Source organism: Barbatula barbatula (genome assembly GCF_947034865.1).
Source record: "Barbatula barbatula genome assembly, chromosome: 21".
Taxonomy (NCBI): Eukaryota; Metazoa; Chordata; class Actinopteri; order Cypriniformes; family Nemacheilidae; genus Barbatula; species Barbatula barbatula.
In genome coordinates, this window is record NC_136784.1 from 5,868,068 (window position 1) to 5,890,176 (window position 22,109).

General features: G+C 37.2%; 3 protein-coding genes across 4 annotated transcripts; 1 reads left to right on the plus strand and 2 right to left on the minus strand.

Moving 5' to 3' along the window:
• Window positions 1-5,553: 5,553 nt before the first annotated feature.
• tra2a (transformer 2 alpha homolog) lies at window positions 5,554-12,430 on the minus strand. Its single transcript, XM_079484657.1, has 9 exons — window positions 12,215-12,430; window positions 10,669-10,796; window positions 10,314-10,473; window positions 9,978-10,031; window positions 8,455-8,643; window positions 6,766-6,881; window positions 6,542-6,655; window positions 6,388-6,458; window positions 5,554-6,171 (listed from the first exon to the last, which is right to left on the minus strand). Exons 1-9 carry the CDS (start codon window positions 12,248-12,250, stop codon window positions 6,161-6,163), a joined length of 879 nt encoding a protein of 292 aa, XP_079340783.1. The 5' UTR covers window positions 12,251-12,430; the 3' UTR covers window positions 5,554-6,160.
• A 598-nt stretch (window positions 12,431-13,028) lies between these two features.
• ccdc126 (coiled-coil domain containing 126) lies at window positions 13,029-16,101 on the minus strand. 2 transcript variants are annotated; one of them, XM_079484493.1, is made up of 4 exons: window positions 15,857-16,101; window positions 14,937-14,971; window positions 14,526-14,842; window positions 13,106-14,112 (listed from the first exon to the last, which is right to left on the minus strand). In XM_079484493.1, exons 3-4 carry the CDS (start codon window positions 14,758-14,760, stop codon window positions 13,841-13,843), a joined length of 507 nt encoding a protein of 168 aa, XP_079340619.1. In that variant the 5' UTR covers window positions 14,761-14,842; window positions 14,937-14,971; window positions 15,857-16,101; the 3' UTR covers window positions 13,106-13,840. The 2 variants fall into 2 exon arrangements, with proteins under 2 accessions (XP_079340618.1, XP_079340619.1); XM_079484492.1 differs by having other exon boundaries at window positions 13,029-14,112; window positions 14,526-14,971.
• fam221a (family with sequence similarity 221 member A) lies at window positions 15,968-18,424 on the plus strand. Its single transcript, XM_079484491.1, has 6 exons — window positions 15,968-16,534; window positions 16,713-16,886; window positions 17,007-17,197; window positions 17,341-17,547; window positions 17,888-17,977; window positions 18,211-18,424. The coding sequence occupies exons 1-6, from the start codon at window positions 16,470-16,472 to the stop codon at window positions 18,279-18,281; spliced, it is 798 nt and encodes a 265-aa protein (XP_079340617.1). The 5' UTR covers window positions 15,968-16,469; the 3' UTR covers window positions 18,282-18,424.
• Window positions 18,425-22,109: the final 3,685 nt, after the last annotated feature.

A 22,109-nucleotide genomic window follows, 5' to 3' on the forward strand; every position in this document is an offset into this window, starting at 1 on the left:
ATTGGTTGTTGGTAAAGTTGTAAAAAGGCGTTGCACGCAACGTCCGCTTGAAGCCAGCGCAGAGGTACGAGGGGAGGGAGTGCCATTCATGCAGCATCTGTTTCATTGGACTTCATTTGAAACGCATTCTTTACGTAACACAAATGCAGTATATTTACGTTAAACATCAGCAACGATCAGAACAAGCATCTTCTGCAATGCCTCTGTTTTAAAAACTGCTCCCACACACGTAGCTTTGCGTGGAAATCTAATAAACTAAACGTGTGGCACATTTACGCACGTCAACGCATATTCTTCAAAGTCACAGAGCGAGGATACATCCATTGAGTCTTTGACATATGTGGCTCATCTACAGTAACGTGCCCAGCCAGATTGAACAAAGCGAATTATACACTTCCGGTGCCTAAAGAAAGGGGAGGGCCATGCGGACGGAGCATAGAAAAGTCGTAATGGCGAGTGGTAAGGCGGGCCTGCTTCTGGCACAGTGGGGAGGAGAGCAAAGGCCTCGCGTTAGTTCAAGCAATATATTCCCGACGCAGTACCTGATAACTCGCCACAATTCATAGTTTCCTGGAAAATTGTGAAAAAAAGAGTGCGCGTTATAAGTATTGTTTATCTGGATGTGCGGCCTGCAATTCGGTCGACCGTCCAAGTACTGCGGAGACGTTAACTTTGGGCCCACGCCCTTTAGCGCTTCTTTCCCTCTCTCTTCGTCACACACACAGGTCGTGTTGTACGTCTTTAACAATAAATGTATCTTTAAATGCGGATGAGTTTAAGAAAAAAATCCATAATTATGTTGTTAATGAATTGTAAACTGTTAAGGGCGGGATACATTTGACATGGCAAAATTTAACTTCTAATCAAAGTATTTTCGTATCGCGCCACCTTTATTTAACGCAGAGCCTAAGATAGCCGTTTGAGCAGCTGGTAGCCTACATTGTGACCTGAAACGAAGTTTTTCATTTTCATCCCACATTTTTAACCAACCCTTGGACAAGTAGGTTTGATTTATTAATAATCAACATTGCTTCCAGATTATCATTGAGTGTGTGTTATATAAAACAAACCAAATTAAAGTAATGCGTCGTATTATTTTCTATAACGGCAGGGAGACGAGTTCCTACTTTAATATTTTGTTTGAATGATCCTCACAATCTTGGTTACATTTTCACAATGAAACAATATTGTGTTGCTCACGGCCTACTGGTCCAACCTTACGAAAACTATATAGTTTAACTATAGTGACCATCGCTTTTTATTTGTATTAAAACAAACGATTTACAAATGAACACCATGATCTCACTATGGAATCTACCGTGATATTTTTTCTGTGGAAATACTAATGGCGATCAATCCGCCAAAACACGGTTAGTTGGACACAAAATTGCATTTAATAATATAAGCAGCAATAACAACTGATGTTATTGTCTCAAGTAATCTATTTGCTTTATTGGAGAAGTCAAACAGCATGGGCCTGGTTGTCAGTAGTGTTGCTCTCACAAACTGAAATACTACTGTAGAATGGCACGCACATGACGCGCTCCTATTGGTGGAACGGGATACCAATCACAGCCCAGCTCTTTTTTTCTTTACTACTCTTGCTGCCCACCGAACTGACTGTTCATTCATTGGTTTTCATCCACTCCTCTTCGGTACAAATGCAAGCGCAAAACGGTTACTACGAGGTAGAATGATGTGATTAAGCCTGAAATTAGAGATCGGACAACAACATCTATTCCGACATGAATTTCGTTGTACTTTTAAATTCTAGAATATGCTTAAAAAGGGAAAAGGAAGAGGACTTCGTTTCACGAGGTATTTGTAGGCAGTTCGCATGAATATATTGCATATAGAAAAATGTTGATATCAAACTTGTCTTTTTCAGTATTTGCTTTACTCACCGTGTCTGTTTAGTGGATTGTAAAGTCGTATTTGATGATATGGCTTTAGATACCATATATCCCTTTGTCTCTCAAGCATGTGGGCATTCGCCTTCTCTCATTCGCTGTTCAGGTCGGAAGCTCATTTCATACAGTTGCCCCCCTTTTCGCACCCTCTTTCTCCTATACTAAACCTGGGGTGTAATATTAGACCAGACGTTATCCCAAAACTTTTGATGTGCATGTTGTATCAAATCGTTGAAAATGACTTCCGCTCGCTCCCCCAGACAGTGTGTTTTCTATAGAAAAAAGTTGTTGTGTTAAACGAGGATTAATGGTTCTGGCATATACCTATAGGTTTCATACGAGATGTCCAAAAGTGGATTGGAAAGTCGTATTTGATGATATGGCTTTATCTTTAAAAATAAAACCGAAGAAATACGCGTTTTGTTAGAAAAATAACTAACCATACAATATAAATAACAGTAGACCGCAGCCTATAGATTATATAGAGACAATGGTTCTAGAGACCAGGACGCTTTCGTTGAAAAAAAGTGGATTTAAGCATTATGTAAGCGAGAAAGTATTTAATCCTTTAGAAAGATAGCGGCTTTTCTGCTGTCCATGTTTCTTGTTGAGTGAACGTATGGAACACTATGTACGCTACAGCAATCGCCATGTTCAGGCGAATAAACTGTTTCAGAAACTTTTCTAGAGGTTTTACGACACTAAGGAGCGTTATTTCATGCAAATGTTGTTGTCAAAAAAGTATTAAAACGAACGAAGAACAGAATTTCTGTGCCCTCGTACTTTTGAGATATACGTATTTTAGACCGTTTAGTCTTTTTTTTGCTTGGCTGTATGAATCACCGTGCATTTCAACAGAAAATGGCGGTACACATTCACTCCTTCCATTTTTACTACACTGATTCCTGTGTTTATGTCAAACAATTCATCATGTATAGGCTATTTAAGAAGTGTTACAATTTACAAGTGTTCTTTAAGGATCTATGTATATTAATATTCTAAAGAATGTGTGGAGTATTCAACTGTAAGTGATTTGGAATGTATGTATTTATTGCTGTTGTTTAATCTAATTTTAATTTTAAAACAACAATAAATACTTGAAAGACGATTGCACTGTGAGTCTGTTGTGTTAATGCTACTGCTTTTAGATATACCATAATGGAATGTAAGGAATGTAAAAATCTAACTAAAATTTATAAAATAAAAGGAAAATATCTACTTAAACGTAACTTTCAGTCCTATGATTATATTCATTTATTTATTCGTTTTCTAAATAGTTGGTTAATACATGTATTGTGGTATTTCTTTACAAAACACAAGTGCCTTGTCAGAGCTCTTAGGAAATAAACTCTGACCTTTGACTGCATGGGTTTAAAATCGCAATAAAATAAAATTGTAAAAAAGAAAACTAAGGGATTTAAGAAAATATAAATGTTTAGATATATGGATGGCTCCTTAAGTTCTGCCTGTGTGTTTGAAGTGTACCTACATTTGGCTTTCCTAAGCTTAAAGTGGCAAAACAATTAATTATATAAAGTAACATAACGAATTTATTGTCCCACCCTCTTCTAAATCAAAATAATTTTATTTTTATAGTTTACAACATGTTACTGATAATAGTTTTTGTACAAAAAAAAATATTTTTTGAATGTGAACTATTCTGAATGTTAAAAATGTTTCATTCAGTTGTTATAAATAAAGAGGTTTGTAGCCTTCCAATTTATTCAGAAACAGATACTGTTCAAATGTGTGTGTGTCTTGATGGGCGGGTCCGTTCACAATAACAGACATGGAGGGTTATTCTTTTAGTAGCCTAATACAAGGATTTCTGTATTTTCAGAGGATTTATAGAAGCCTTAATGTTCAAGGCTGGGATTATGTATTTTCTAGAACAATAAAACAGACCATTTTTAAAATGAGAAAGTATTTGGTTAATGTGAATACTGACTGAATGTATAGTTTTAGGTTGTTTGGACACAATATTGAAATAGAAGCATGTTAAGATATTGAACACAAATCCAATATAGTGTGGCTTTTTTCAGAAACTTCGGAAGAATTGAACTTATTCTGTAACCTGGTTATGTTAAGGGGCTGCATTATTTTTTGTGATAAGGTGTGTTTATTTGTAATATAAATACATTGACTTTCCTTAATATCTGCTTTTACCTTAATATTGTAATATGTAATATTTGACATATTAAAATCTGTTTCGATAGCAGTCAAAAGTTAATAAAATTGTATTGTTTAATTTATTAAAAACTACAGAATTTTCTAAAATTTTAATATCATAATTTAAATTTTCATGTCAATTTTCAAGTCATGGCTTTTTACAGTTGTTAGACTGTAAACGTTTATTTTAAATATACACCATGATATCTGTTGTGCTTAATGTGACTGCATTAAAGGTGTAGTTTTAAACCAGAAAATGTATATAGATTGGTGCTTGTTAAGACTTATGAAACCTCAAACTGTTTTCAAAAGGTTGCACCTCTGTTAGAAAACCATGTTAAAAAGTTGAATACAGCAGTTGAACGTTGGCCACACGTCACTTCCTGACCCTACCAGAGAGTGGAATCTAAACAATGGTAATGTTTTCAGTTCTTTCCTACCCTGCTGATCTGAAATGTCTGGACAGGTGAAAACAATATGGCTGACAGTCCAGTAGAGACTAGTGCTCAATAGTCCTGCTCTGCCATGCTTGCTCTACTTGTTCTTGTGCAGTTTTTTAATATGCCTCATATTTGACAGATCCTGGCACAGGTTTGATTGTTGGTAAAACTATTTACACACACAATTAAATGAAGCAGTAGCTCCTTCCACCATGAATATGTTTGAATTTATATGAATCGGAACGAGGACCATACTAAGGTGTATACGTTTATGACAAATTAGCTGTAACATAAGGGCTGGAATGAAACAAGGATTCCACATACTCAAATAAGATATGTTAAGGTTTTTCTTTGACCTCATGTCAACAATGAAATGAAAACCTAAAACAGTGACATCATTGTGTATTTTGCCCACGTTTACACCTCACCATACTGTTTTAGTGAAAGCAACCATTTCATACTATCCTCAATTTAATGTTTCAACTTTCTTCAGTTGTTGCCTTGTGTTCTCACCATGTCTAAATAGAATGAAGATCATTCATTTTATGCTAAATGAATAAACGAAGCATTCATTTCAAAAACATGTTACATGTTTATGTCCTAATGTTACCACCACCTTCATATTGTGCAGATATTGGCAGTATTAGTGATAGTGCGTATTCAATATTTCAGAAGTGCAAATAAGGAGTTCAGTGAAAATTATGTTATCCTATTTTTTAGACTATATCACATATTACAGAATGCTTCTCTCCGCTCTTCTCGGTTTATAATTCTAAATGCAGTTTTTAAATGATTTTGTATATATTTTTTCTAATAATATTGAAGCTTAACTTTTACCCATTTTACCCCTAAAATCACATGGTGGACATTTTGTGGACATTTTTTAACTTACATTTGCTCATAATAATTCAGCATGTTACTTGCACTAGAAACTGTATATACATACACTTGTAAACCTATGTCCAAATTCACCGTTTTACAGCATTGTCAAAACTGACAAGCACTTTTGCAAAACCCATTAAAAAACAAAGGGTGAGTAATAATAATGATTAATGACAAAAGCAAGAAATACATGGTTTCAGAAGGACAGCAGCGAAAGACCGTTTAGATCTCCATCTTTTCAGTAGTCCAAGTTTTTTACCACTTAAAAAACATGCTTATATTCTTTTAAAAGAGTCAAAAGTATGTCAAATCATAGTGTCATGAAACAAAGCAGCATTGTATTTTCAAGTCTTTATTCCTTGAGAAAGAAATAAACACCACTTAATCTTGAAAATAAAGCATTTCACAGATAAACAGACAACCTTAGTCACTTATAGCTACTCACACACGTTCTCAACATACAGACCCTCTAAAATGTTCCCACTATATGAAGAAAACAGATAAATGCACAGTCATATCAGACCATACAAACACACTTCCAAAAATGTTTTGCACATAACAAAACGTGATGATGTCCTCAAACCTTAAACTTACACACTAGAAAGGCCAATTAAGACATCTATTAAACAAACCAATCTTGTCAAATCAGAGCTGCTCCCACACACAGGTTCTCTTTCAGAGAGGATTTTACATGTACTTCATGTCCTATAAATGTATCACTGGATGCAAACAGGCAAAAAGTAAGTAGTCAAGATCTTCTCAGTATCGTCCTGCAAAACATAAAAAGTTGACATTCCTTAGCACAAGACTATAATAAAACATCCATCACATGGTACACGGGATTCTGTGAGCTACTGGTGAATAATGAAACTTCTTTCACAAGTTCATGAGTAATGTTCTCTACAAACTGTTGCCTATCAAGCAGACATGTATTTGGGAATGGGTGGAAAATGTAGGTTGCTGAAGGCATTTAAATCCACACTCACGTGGGCTGTAGGAGCGAGATCTTGAACGAGACCTGTATCGGCTGTAATAAGGTGATGGAGAGCGCCTCCTGCTGCAAAACAGAGGAACAGTTCAGAATCCATGAACTCTGGTAAAACGAAGAAGCTTCTGTGTTAGAGTAAATATTCTCCTCACCTGTATCTGTAGTCGTACTCATCGTAACGGTCATATCTATCGTAACTACGATCATAATATGAATCTCTTCTTCGTCCACCACCACCACTGCTGCTGCTGCTCCCACCCCCATTACTGTAACAATCATATTTCAAGAGTCATAAAACTATCCATACTTGCAAAGCCATGTTTTTTCATCATGGTGACATGTTCCTGAAATGCTTATTAGCATGCAAATTACTCACTGTGTCGGCCGACCCATGTAAATGCCAGGAGTGGGGGTGTGTGCACGTTTGGTGATGGAATAGTCCACTCTGATGCGCCTCCCATCCAGCTCCATGCCATTTGCTCTCTCCATAGCCTAGAGTGAGAAACACAGTTTCATGAGATGTTTGTCTGAATGAAGTAGCGATTTGAAAACCATGACCACAAACGAGGTGAACACATTGATTTGGCTTGCAGATAACGGTCCTCAAGCTACCATTAGGTGAACCAATAAACTGCTTAGTGTCTGATCTTGTTGGTAGGCCATTTAGCACTGTGCCCTATCCACAGTGGCGGACTGGCCGTCTGGAGCACCGGGAGTTTTCCCGGTGGGCCGCTGATCAATGTGGGCAGGCCCACAGTAAGGATATAAAGAAATTATATTTTCTTTTGCTCACTTGTTATAGTTGCGATTTCTGTACCAAAGCCACAGAGTAACGGCGTTCGTCAATGTCAAAAGGTTGGCCAATCAGGGTTTAGAGAATTCTACATTTACATTTATTCATTTGGCAGACGCTTTTCGACTTACAAGTAGTTTTTAACAGTGGCACATTACTGCAGAGCAATCAGGGGTAAGGTGTCTTGCTCAAGGGCACTTCAGTCATGACCTGCTGGCACTGAGATTTGAACCGGAAACCTTCTGATCACAAACCCAACGCTCTAACCCCCAGGCCACAACTGACCCCTTCTTGCAATCAAATAAATTGAAGACTGGAAGACCGAAGTTCAGTAGGTGGGCGCTTGCAGAAATCAATGCAAATTCGGTTTGATGACTGTAAAGCAGTGATGTATGGGAAGTTAAACAAACCAACTGTTTAACAATAAAAATGATAAAAGTAAGATTTTAGAGATTAATCTACTAAACATTTGTAAATTCTTCCGTTTTCTTTATAGATTTGGCAGACACTTTTAACCAAAGTAAATTTCATTGGATCGATTACATTGCATATACATTTGTTTCTGATTAATGCTTATCTCCTCTCTTCTCGATTTATAATTCTAAATGCTCACTTTTGTTTAGACTCATATGTTGATTTTGGACTTTATATTGTATGTAATAAGAGTTTAGAAAAGTATAGTCACACCTTTTTGACACCATTAAGTAATTTCTCTTGTCCAGGAATTTTCATAAGTAGGAAGTCACCACACTTAGGATATACTTGAATCTTTGATAAAGGTGCGTTACATGTCATGGTCAGTTATGTCTAATTTAAAAACACTTCAAATAGAAATCTGATGTCTGTTTGTTGCTTAGACTGCACTGGCCTATGCGGTTTAATATTTGTTGTTTTATTGGCTTTGCAATGTGTCTTTAAAAGGTCCTTAGAAACATTTGTTTCAAATTGTGGCGTTATAGAATGATTTGTGCATCAATAAGCTGGTACATTATGTTGACATCCTGGTGTTGTGTCCTGCTTCTCGTGAAGAAGTTCAGGGCCACATTTGAGTCTCAGTCCGCCCTGCCCATCCAGATACTATATTTGTTATTCAATCTGGATGAAAAAAGATCCTGAGCCACACCATAAATTCAGAGCCAATTAGAATCTCTGATTGTTTCATGTACAGTTATGCAAATCTGCAATTTCAATGTATCCAATAAACACAAATCTAGTTTTTCCTCTTGTAGAAAATATGTACAGCCACACAGGCCGTTTCTGCTCAGAACATACCTCTTTTGCATCATCGATGCGCTCATAGTAAACAAAGGCAAAACCACGAGAGCGCCCCGTGCGCTGATCGTACACAACGTTGACGCCAGCCAAAGGTCCGTAACGTGAGAAGACTTCCCTCAGGTCTCGCTCTGTGGTGTACAGACTAAGACCAAATACACCCAGACACGTGTTAGGATCTGGATTGGCCTGTGAGAGGGGGAGAAAGGTGAAGATCAAGACAATTCAGCACTACTAGAAAACAGAACAGTGCCAAACATCAACATTAGCCAGCTTTCGACTGTCAGACTTTTGTCCAGCCGGGCTGTGAGGCCAAAAACAAGTTGCATCTCCACTGTCAGGCCAGCGCTTCTCTAAAAACCCCACCCTTTAAACAGCTCTCTGGACCAAACGTCACACAAACCTGCCAACTCAAGCTGAAAAAAGGAAGTCAGACCGGAGAAATGAGAGAAGCTGGATCGCAATCGAATCATAAAACAAACATGACGGAGAAAACGGAGGCGGCTTATTGTTTAATCAATTGCTGTCATTTTAGACATCATCATTTTAGACATATCATTATAACAATATTTTTTCTAGCTATTGAACAATAAATCATACTGTAAGACACTTTCTGGCAGATAATATTTGACTATTGATGATCGGAACGCGGGTTTTATATCAGAATTGGTAACTGTAGCGGATGGAAAACGGTGCGTTTACGGCTCGATATTATATATGTAACGATTATATAAATCTGAGCAAGCTGACAAAATATCTGCTTTAACTTCCAGACACGAGCACACCTTCATCCTTCAGAGAGAGCATCCAGCCTTTGCTGTCGAGTTTTGGAGAAAAGACGTTCAGGAATGAAAACGAAAGCATCAGCAGCAGGTCATCTACATTCAAATACATACAGAAAAACCCTGCCCTTTGGCCCTGAGTAAGCCCAGGCGAGGCATGATCAAGCCCCGGAAGTAAGTGTGGAAACGCAACTGGCCCCTGGAATGGTGTGATATATAATGTAACAATGTGACTATGACCTTTGGCTTGTTATATACTAATATGTAAATGTAGAAATAATTATATAAATGTATAAATAAACTTTTCTAAACAAAAGGCTGGCCAATTCCTAGACACTTTTTCCTTTTAGGAAATACTCCCATGCAATGGCATAATTACTGGATGGAAAGCATCTCAAAATTCCTTTTGTACAGAGATGGATGTACATGAGGAGTAAATCAACACGACTAATGCAAACTTCTTGAAATCTCTCTGGGTAACTGTGTGACAGTATTTAATAACCCCTGGTAGAGATTCTTCAGAAAAAAAAACATTCTTACAGCTCGATTGCTTTCCGTCCAACAAAACATAACATCACATATACTGTCAAACCACGAGCCATCTGAAACAGCCTTCATAATTACTTTACGTTTGTAAAAGGCAAAAATAAGCACATTGACCCCTTAACCCCTTTGGGGCAACCTGGAGACTTATTTGGTTTTAAGTGGTAACTGTTGAAAGGTTAAGAAAGGTCCACATACCCTGACGTCACCATGACTGTTTGAGTCTTTTTTGGAGTCATGGCTGTATGAGCTCTGTTGATGTAATAAAAGAATGAAAGGGGTTATTAAAGACAGTCATGCTTGTCCCCATGGGGTTGCGATGGGGAAGGTTTACATGCATCGTGGGAAAAAATTACACATCTTTAACACAGGCCAAAAAACTTGGCTCTGAACTCAAGTGAATTACTCAATTCAGCATGACTAGACTAATGCATTATATACCTTAATTTTATGTTATTTCTGAATTAACAAAAATGAGCAACATAAATCTGAATAACAGTGATTTAAGCGCACTCATGACCCTGTGATACTCACCCTGCTGCCGGTGTGTCTGCGACGGTTAGACATGGGTGATGCACTCTGGGATTTCCTGCGGCGGTATTCAGGGCTGTATGAGCGAGAGCGAGACTTTTTCCGGTAGGAACGAGATCGAGAACGGCTGTGCCGACGGTTGGAATGGCGGCGAGAGTGAGACCTGAAGGGGTAAAAGAAACCTTATCTTAATCTTTACTTCTCCAAAAAAATCATGTCATTTACTATGCAGTGCTCCTCATGAAGTGCTAATTTACTTCATCATCATAATACGGAAATTTGTCATTTATATTTACTTCCATAAAATTAAATACAGGTTCCACAAGTCTGAAAATGTTTTATTTTGTGTTAAACTGACCTGGACTTGGATCGTGATCTTGATTCAGAACGCTTGGATGCTCTGGTAGGGCTGGGAGAGCCAGATCTGCTCTCAGACTTGGCCCTGGCCGGACTGCCTCGCTCCGATTTGGATGGAGAACGGGATTCCTAACGTTACAGGAACGAGTTACAACGTTTATGAGACAAATGTGTTCAAAGCAAGCATGTGTGCACAGAGAAACCCACACATTCACTAATACTGCAGAGGAGGGAAGTACTAGATTTACTCAAATTATTTCACGGAAAACAAAGATCAGTTAATAATGCTATTTCTACATTTACAATGAGGTCTTCCTTATGCTTGTGTTTTTTTTTACCCGAATCATCACAGTAAAACAAGTACAAACATGCAAATCATCATCAAGAGAGAGATTTGAAAGACACTTGAAACACAATTTTTCATTTACTTAACCTACGGACTGATTCTTTCTTCTGTTTTCAGTATACGCTATTCCTTTCACTCAGGCATTTTATTCTTCAGTCTTCATTTGTTCAGTTTTCATTTCTTCACCCCAATCTGAAATCTTTTCTTTTTTTCTGCTTAGACACAATTTGCGAGCGTGCTTCTATCTGACCGATCTTCTGTTCTTTTTTTCCCCTTCCCACTTAACCGTCTGCTCTGTAAACATTTTCAAAAGCCTTCTTTTATCTTGAATATTCTTCCACATTCTCGGCCTTAACTCTTCAAATCCTTCACGACCAATAACCTTAATGAAAAAAGAACATTCAGAGCAATTAAGATCAAGGGAAAATTTGAAAAAATATGAAGTGAACTATTCAGATTTCACTACTCCTTTTGATATACAGATGTTTGCTTGATATTATAACACAAGAGACTGGTAAGACAGGGTAAGGAAAGGTCAGAAATGCTTGAATTGCAGGAAAGAGAAACCAAAAGTACTCAAGTTGCTACTTGCCTGTATGTAGAGGAGGCAAGTTAGAGCTTGGATTAAGTAACCTTTTCAAAACTATTCAACTATTGGTTGAACACTTAAATATATCCGAATATTTGATTTATAAAAAAAACTAAAGTAGGAAACTAATCAAATATTTTTCACATCGTTAAGTTCGACTCATGCTGGTTAGCATCCACACGAGGAAACGACTGTTTCGGTGTTATTTGTGTTTAAATTCAGATTTAAAAACAAGCGTGTTAAGAAAAATCAAACACTTACAGAGTGTTATTTTAACTACAGAGGTGTATCTAACAGAGCTGAATTCATATTTCTACTGCGTAAGTTAAGTGAAACTTACTTCCAAGAACGTATTTGCAGGTTTGATATTTATGTTAAACGGACGATTAAAATGTAACGTTATAGGCATATGCGTTAAACTAAATTAGTAACAACATAAGTACGCGAATTAGTGACATAAACCTACATATAACCTGATACATCATCCATAGCAATTACGTAACAAATAAACAAAAGAAACGAGTTCCTAGCTAACGTAAATCGTGCATTGCATCCAAGAGAGACACATTTGAGGTAAACTGTTATTTAACTTAAAATAAAAACAATACTTACCCTTCCCTCAAAACGTGTGTCCTCAGCATCGCTCATTTTTAAAATACTAACGATTCGTTAAAGCGTGAAAATTAAGATAATGCTCGCCGAAAATGTCAGCTTCCGATAAACGTTCACTGCAGAAAATGGCTGACTGTAAGAAGCGCGAGGCAAATGATGGGGGGTCTAAACCAAAGACGTCACTTCCGGCTCAGCAATATATGCCCCGCCTACCATTCCGAAGTGATCATCCGTGTACCCTACTTACTTCGAAGTGTAAAGCTCTGGAGAAAACGCAGTTGTATCTCTTAATGTGTCTGTAGAAATTCACTTGGCAAAAGGAGTAAAAAAAGTAATTTTCTATTTATTTCGAGTGACGTTTTGTGTGGCGTCTCCTTCCTGAATGGCCTTTCGGAAGGTGATAAAATCCCATTTGGTACGCACAGAGGAACGAATATGCGGTTTAACAAGTGGGTTTGAAGGAATAGTTCACCCCAAAATGAAAATTCTGTCATTATTTACTCACTCTCTTGGTCCAAACCTGTATAAATGTAATTGCAGAGAAAGATTTTTGGATGAATGCTTAATCAAACAATTCTCGGACACCTTTGACTACCATAATAAGAACAACTACAATGGTACACAAAATTGCCCCAGAACTGTTTGCCATCCTACATTCTTTAAAAGATAATATTTTTGTTCTGTTGAACACAAAAGATGAAGTAATCCTTTCTAGTATGGTGGTCAATCGGGTCCAAGAACTGTTTGGTTACAGGCATTCCAAATATCTTGCTCATCAGAACAAATAAATCTACAGATTTGGAACAACTCGAAGGTGAGTAAAGGATGACAATTTTATTTAGGGTGAACTTTCCACTTAACCCATAGACCCACACAGACAACAGAAGTTTTAAACTAGTATGTATTTTATTGTACTCAGTCATTTATGTTTCGTGTGGTACAGATCCTTCTGGAAAGCTTATAAAGTTTTGCTGGGGTTCACGTCCTGAAAGCAAAAACTGCAAGCCTGTGAGGTATATCCTCCATCCTTAAATTTACACTCACTCTGTAATAAACACATTAATAATCTATTCACTTAGAATATAAACATTCTTTGGATTTGCTCATTTTCTCCACATTTAAATAGCTAAAGCTCAGCAACGTGTACTCTTAATTTAAAATATCATAAACGTGTAACGCCGTGTCTACACCGGACGCGACCGGAGTGATGCGACACATCAAAAGATTTTTAATTTTGTGCACACTGGAATAGATTCATCACGACAAACCCATTAAGAACAAGCAGGTTGTCATGTCATGTCGCACCTGTCACGTCCGTTGTAGACACGGTGTAAGCCTCTTCTTTAAAGTCAATCTAAGTGCATTGTTAGCTGTGGAGATCTACTTGTGTTGTCTTTTGCACATATATAAGGAAACACCCGTCCATATATAACAAGACCTGCAGATCTTACGATCCATATTGCACATACGTAATAAAATATTGTGTGGTCCACTAATAAAAGACAAAACAATCAAGCAGAAGCTCAAATGGCTAAAGAAAGTCTAAAAAGCTGCTTTGATCTAAAAAATATATATCTGTACATTTCAGTCTTTTCCAGAAATGACTCAAGTCCATGGCACAGATTGCTATTGTGAAGAGTGCGTCTTATGTGGTCTATCGGGAGACTGTGGTGGAAACTGCAGAGGGTTAGTACGCCGGTCTCTCCGACGGGTAGGCAAATTTTGCTTGATAGGCCTGGAAACAGTCATTCCAGCAGCAAGGACAGTGCCGGCACCCCCGGCAGGATGAGAGATGTTGTGCGCCGATGCGTTTACAGCAGTGTCCACTTTCCCCTCCAACTTCACCAAACGGTTTAGAATATCGTCCAACAGCACGGCAATTGTCCTCTTCAGATCAGCTTCAGCAAAAGAATATATTGTAAATGTTAGGAAAATGTAAACTCTAAACCACATTAGCCACACCCATCCTGACCGATATCTTTTTAGAAAATCAAACACAGAGATTAAAAGCAAACAATTAATACATGAATGAGTATAGGTATAGACGAAATCCTAAACCCAGGTAACATGACCTGGTGAAGGTGACCTGCTTTATGGAATACAAAACAACTTTCATTAAGTCACTGGAATAAATTCTGTACTCATGAAAGTATATGTGGTTTTAAACAGTATACAAGTACTCATTTATTTACAGGCAAACCCCTAATGAGGAAAAATAAACAGAGTGCACCTTTCAAATCGCTCAACTTGACTTAAGCAAATGACCACATCTTACAAACAAAACCGTGTTTAATTTAAATAATGTTCTTACCATATCCTGCCATGGAGGTGCCCTGGGGCCCCGAAGGGTTCTGATTCTCCTCGCTGAGGACTTTGACATAGCGATGACTGAGCTCAAGGATTTGCTGGCGGAGCTCAGCACTGCTCTGGCGATGTGGTTGTGTGACGGTGTAATGAAGCAGCAGCAGACACCACACAAGGCCGAAGAGAACCAGCAATATACTCAGTCTGTGAGACATGCTCCTTCGCAGCAAACAACCTAGCATTGCAATGCTGCGGAGCTGCCGGCACAACGGCACCCGTGTTAAGGGGAAGGGGTGGAGACAGGTTTAGAAGAGGGTGGCAGGTCTAACAGTGGGAAAATTGGAAAAACTGGAGTGGAAAATAAAGTTTGGAATGGAGATATGGTGTAGGAAACTGATAGTTTGAGTTTATAGCTCACTGGGATTCATACAGGTCTTCTGGTGCAAGGACCTTCTGTAAAATACAATAGACATATGTATGTCAGATTAGTCATAAAACTCAGTTGCTATAATTTTAATTACATTACATTACACAAGCATTTACAATATTACACTGTATAAGGTCTCACATTTAGGTTGCATATATAATATTGATTTTAATCCTAAGGTAAATACAGCTTTGTGTCACTGTCATCACTTTCTTTCACTATGCTCAAAGTGTTCTCCACCCAATGACAAATCACTCATTCGTACTGTGGTTAACACAAATTAAAAATGCAACAGAGAGAAATATGACCTAATGCTGAAAACCACTAAAACAGTCAGTAGCACACCTAAACGTAAAAAAGTTATGTTTTTGCATTTTTGTTATATCTGAGATTAATCGATGAATGACTATTCACATTGTGTTATCCATCCTGTCATTCAATTGTCCTCTTCTGTGGAGTTGACACATTGGCGTTGCCAAATAACTGCAGTGCAATTAGATCCGCAGCTATTTACAACCATTCTTGAAATTATTTTATTTCTTTGTTTGGGTGTGTAACTTGCTATTAGGGTTTGAAAACAAGATATATCATATTCGAATCATTCATAAAAGAAGCTATAGTGACTAAAAAGATATAACTGCGGCCGTTCACACAACCTTTTAATAAAATCATATTTGAAATAACAATGCAGGAACGCAAACTAAGTACAAGAGCACTGACCCTTGATATTTTCTAGTTAACTCGTAACATGAATGCGCATGCTTATCTTAGCTTTTCACAGCATTTGGGTCTAAAGGTCTTATCACCTTAATACAAGGCCGATTGTGAAATCAAACCTGGTGATAAAACCGCTAAAGGCAATCGCACTATAGCCGTAATAATACAACTGCAAAGAAAATCACAGGAATTACCTTAAATACAAGGTGTCAGGGTCGTTGACTCCACGCTCTTTGACATCTGATCACGTATGTCCTAGCAAGCTAGCTCTTAAAACAACATTGAAATGATATTTAAACAGATTCATAACTGCCAGGTAGGCATTTCTCTATAAAATACATCAAGTATGGTTTTAGAGGTAAAATGATGTAAAACAGATCCAGTGCCTTCTTGCTGCGACTAAACTAGGAACTAAAAATGGCAAATCTTCAGTAGTTCCCTGCGGTGACAACACGAGCTGTTGATATTGCGTACTACGTTTCATTACGACATCACGTGCTCGCCAAAGGGCTGCATGGGAAATGTAGTCGATCATATGAATAGCTCGATATCGAAACGCAATACACGAGTAAAATGCATGTATTCGAGAGTCATTCGTAATTCATTTATTTCATTTTATGGCGTTTTACCAAGTTTTTACATCGGAAGGAAAACTGGTCATTGACAGGACATGTTTGTGGACACGTTGCCTAGCAACACAGACTCTCAATAGAAGGCCTACTTTGGTATAAACATGATGTGTAGAGGCGAGAGGCTGTAGTTGACAGACGAAGGAAATAATAAAATACTTAAAATAAAAAAGGTGGAATGGAAAGGATACACATTGACAAACAGGCAACCAATGCAGTTGATGCTTATCTAGAATACAGAAGGTGAGTTTTCTGAAGTGATTTGCTAATAGCCTAAACCTAACGTGTTGTCAAACTTAGTTTTTGCAAAAAAAAGATTTACTCTTGTGATGCTTTCCTTTCCTGTTAGTTTTTTATAATTTTTTTAAGACAACATATTTTGTACATGATCTTTTCTCATGAAATCAATATTTGAATGTAGGATTGTTGGGGAAGATGATGGAGGGCAGCTGTTCTCAGAGGATGAATTCAAGAATTACAAAGAGATAATGTTACCACAAAGAATGAAGAACCGACTTTATGTCAGTTTCGGTGCCCCTGGACAGATGGACTGCAAACTCATTGGGCCAGAGACACCTTGCTTTTGTTCACACAGGTAGGTGTATTACCACCTACCCACACATTTGTTTTTATATGGTGTGGACTGTCCAACATATTAAGATTTTAAGTAAGTATCAGACCCACACAGAAATAATCTCTGCTGTTTCATTCTCAGATATAAGCAACACTGCACAGACTTTGAGGAGTTACCTAAGGAAAGGCCTATACTTCTGCCCTGTAGGGCCAAAGGTTGTCAGTGCGTGTCCTATCAGTACGCTCATATGAACGGATCTAGACCAGTGCGCTGCCAATGCAAGCACACAACCACTGAGCACAGCGAGTCTCCTGGCCACCGATGCAAGAAATGTGAGATTTGGATACAGAGTTCATCATGTTGGTGTGCTGGTGTCATGGGCATTCATTTTTTAGCTGACCTTTCTGGTAGAGTTAGAGCATATAATTTATTAAATTGATTAAAATTAATAATAGTTACCCGTGTCTACCTGCAGGCTCTCACTGCAGTGGCTATCGGAGTCCATTCACTTGTGGATGTGGTCAGCCTGGATATGCCCATGTGACATTGGTTGAAACCAAGGAAGAACGCGTGGCACGGGGTCATCCAGTGGGCAAAGATGTTCCCTATGCCGCCATGGGAGGTCTGACTGGGTTCAGCTCACTGGCAGACGGCTACCTGAGACTGGATCCCAGTGGTATAGGTAATACACATGAGGGCAGCAAGCACAATAGACTGCATCACTTATTAAGCAGGCATTATTTAACAATACACCAACATACAGGATGTTAATATTAGTCTAGTACACACCTCTAGAGTCAACATTATATTTAAATAACATACATTATGTTAATCTGTTTAGACTGATATACAGTAGATACGTTTGTTTGCTGTTTTGTCATTTAGTGACTGTATCAATAATGTAAAAGAAAGTAATGTTTGTCCTTTGGTGTAAGTGTGCTCTTGGCTAACAAATGATGGTTAGACAGCATTTCAAAGCATATTTTGGATATTTGTTGACATTGTGCTTCTACATACTGTAGGTCCTCTGTCATTTAGTACTCTGAAGCCTGATAGGCTGGAGTCAGATCATTTGTTTGAGAGTGCCAATACATCACTCGCTCAGACTGCTGGTAAGGACATCTATTTATAATTAGAAATTGTTATCCTGTATATTCTTGCTTTAAGATTAACAGAAATCATTCACAAAACAAGCCTCAAAATATTTTTTCTCACATACATTATGTAGAAAACCAATGGGTCCTAACCTTATTTGGATTAAATTATAGTAAAAAGAATTGTAGGATAGATAAAAAAAAAAATCTTTGTCAAATATTCAGTAAAATATTTATATTTAACCCCACAGCGCATGAAAAGGAAAGAAAATGTAAACAAAGAGATGGAAGAAGCATCCATTTATCAGGCAAGAAAAACTGATTCAGATACACTGTATAAATCCTGTACGAATGGTTAACTTGTCAATTCTTAAACAAAAGTATTTTAACAAGCAAACATTGCACTTGAAACAGCTGCTCTTGTTTGCATGATCTGTTCACAAAATACTTATTTGTCAAATATGTTGTGTGGATTTATTGTTTGATTATGATCTAAAGGTCCAGTATGTAATTTTTTGGGCTTCTCTAGTCTTCAGAGGTGTGTAAAGACCTTACACCAGGGGTGTCAAACTCATTTTAGGGTAAGGGCCGGATGGAGAGAAAAGTGACAATGTGCGGGCCGAATCACCTTTTTTAAACCATATTGCACCAAATTACAAATGAATTAGCAAAAAAACTAGAAAGACATACTGTTCTGTAAAAGGTGCATTTAATAAATCCTCAGAAAGGTTCAATAACACTCTTATTCCTCTTTGAAAAAACTATTTTGTTTAGGTAAAGGCAATCAAAACCCTTTCCTTTGAATATGAATATTTTTTGTCAGATACTTTTTAAACTAGTAATGACAAAAATGCAACAGACTCTATTTGTGTACAGACGGTCACATTAAATATGAACCATACAAGCTATACAATATAATTCACTAATAGGAAAAACTGCCTTAACATATTTAACAATTAGTACAGTAGTACAACTTCACTTTGGATATGAACATTAAATATATACTAGAAATTCCCTTTAACAACAAAAGATCTAGATCGCATCTGCATTATGATTTTAATTCCTGACATCTCTTTTCTTCAACCACATCAATCTCATGATGTCATTTAGCTGTCTGTTTGTGAGTCGAGAGCGCAGGTTGGACCGATTCTTGATGAATTCTCCCTCTGAAAACGGCTTTGATCCCGCTGCGATTTCGTTGGCAATCAAATAGCTTTACAGCTTCATCAGTCTCTGTTCTTTTTGTGAACATTGACTGCTTTTTTCCGAGGCTAAAGTTAAATTATTGACTTTTCGAAGCTGTCCAGTGTATTTATCATATTTCTCTGCGTATATCTCATAGTGCCGTTTAATATTGTACTCGTTTTGCACAGCCACGGCTTGTGAGCAGATTAAACATACCGGCCTACCGTTGAACTCACAGAAGACATAATTCTTCTTCCGTCAGTTTTCTTTATTTGGACATTTTAAAATCACTAGTCCTTGCCGCACAACTTAGCCGACTTTGTTTTCGAAATGTAGGCGGCGCTTTAGAATGCGCATGCTTGTTAGGGGTTCCGGCAGAAGCCCAATTAAATGATCAATGATAAAATAAAAAATTTAATAAAACAAAACATAATATGGCAGCGAAAACCTGATTGTATTAATAAACTTTAAATTAATTAAAATAATAATAAACTTTTATTTCATATTTGTATTATTTTTCAAATCTTCCCTCGGGCCGTATTGGACGCCTTATCGGGCCGGATACGGCCCGCGGGCCGTATGTTTGACACCCCTGCCTTACACAATGAAGCGTTATGTTTTTCTTACCCATGAGCTATTTCTATGTACGTGTTGTTTCTACAGTAGCCTTAAACGGACAAACTGCTCTACAGAGCAAGTTGCAATCTCACCACTAGATGCCGCCAAACTTCATAGACTGGACCATTAAGATATTTAAGCAAAATGTTATAGTAAAAAAAGCCTATATAAGAAAAGAAAAATTCACCTGGTCTTCTTGTCTTTTAAGTGTAACATCCTTTTCCAAAATGACTTTAAGTACAAATATTTCATCATCTCTCACTTAATAATATGGTCAGAAAAACTGCATTCCAATTAATGTTTTAGATGTTGCACAGAACATCACAATGCAGTTGCTGCTTAAAATAGGTTTTGCACTCTCCACTTTTAACCAACAGAGGTCAGTAGTGACACATATGCTGTTTCATTCAGACTAGATTTAACTGTGTGAGATTATGCATTTCATTCAATTGGCTTTAAATGGCTCTACACTTGGTAATGTTCAGAAGTACAATAGCAATTAAACAGCATAATTAAAAGAGTTATAGAGCTCTATCTATGAGACACAGAGGGCCGTGTGTTCTGTGAACTCTGCAAGCTCTGTGGCTTGTGTTCAATCATTTTATGTGCAAGAAGCATAAAGAAAGAAGAAACAATTTCACCCTTAATGATTGGTACAGTTCCACTAGAATGGTTTGCTGTATTTGCTGGGCATGGCTAGTCTTCTCTTTCTCATTGTGTGTGTGTGTATATATCTCAGAATATATTTGAATGTGCTGTGCTGTATTTGTAAGTGTTTTTTGACTCATCGTAAGATCTTCAAGATTCCATTAGATTGGATTGGATACGACTTCCCTTTTAAATGTTTTATACCGTGTTCCTGTGTTCTGATATCCCTCTTAACTCAATTGCTCTCAAGAACATCTGTCTGTCTCATGGAATGTGCAAATGTGACCTGTGAGGCTTGTCTTTGGTGACGTAGGCTTTCGAAAAGAGACCAAGAGCAGACTGTTCTCATTACCACACTTATAATAAAACTCGTGGCTCATTGGTGGATTTTTCATCTTCACCGACACTCTGAAAATACTTCACTGGTTTATTTAGAAATCTCTTTTGTACTGCTGCCTTTTGCCTGGTCCTCTTATTTATATTAAGGCTCATTAAGATCATATTGTGTTACACCATGCACATCTTTTTGCTTCTTCAATGATATCTTTAATTTATTCTCTCTTCCACATCTGAAATCCCTCCGCTCCAAATCTTTAGTTACATAGGAGATGTGTTTAAAGAGAGCAGGAGCAAGGAAAACACACCATGAAGTGGGTTTAAATTCAGTATTCATTAAGTTTCCTTTAGCTTAATGGAGAGAGCATGATGCTGACAAGGTTATGGGTTCAAATCTTAGGATAAATGTACTGGTGAAATATATACCTTGAATGCACCTGTACTTGCTTTTGATAAAGTGTCTGATAAAAGCATATGTAAACAGTTTATATTTGATTCTTGTATATCGGGTTTGTTTATTAATCCTATCATTTGGATTAAAGGTTCAAATACATATCTGTTATCAAGTTGTGCCTTTATAGTAGTTTTTAGAGGAAAGGATTTAAGAGGATTTGATGACATTTCTTTCTTCTCTTTGATTAGTTTCACTTTGAGGATTAAATAAAAAAACTGCACTGCGTGTACTCTTAAAACTAAATTAATAAAAAAGTAAACATTATTTATTATTAATCCAGCTTTGTAAAAGGGTCTTTAATAAAAATAAAATAGCATATGACTAACTTTATCATTTAGGTTTAGATTGATTTAAAGGAATAGTTGACCCAAAAAGGAAATTTCTATCATTATTTACGCACCCTGGCGTCATTTCAAAGCTGTATAACTTTGGTCCGTAGAACACGAAAGAAGATATTTTGAAGAATGTTGGTAACTGAACAATGGCGGTACCCATGCACTTGCATTGGTTTTGTGACCATATAGAAGGGAACGATTACCACTGTTGATCGGTTACCAACATTCTTCAAAATATCTTCTTTATTGTTCTAAATTAGAAAGAAAGACAAACAGTTTTGAAATAACAAGAGTTTGAGCAAATGGTGACAGAATTTTCATTTATAGGTGAACTTTCCCTTTAAAACAACAGTTCTCATTATGACAGAGCACAATATTCTTATATAACAAATGTACTTAAATTATTTGTATTAAAACAAAATAATCAAAATTTCACGTTTCCATGTGTCTCCATATACTACATAATTTGTAAAAACAAGCCATAAGAGTGAATATGAACTTGTTAAAAATGATTCACAGGAAATATGAGAACTAGCGGTTTATTAACAAAATATAAAATTACCATCCAGGAAAG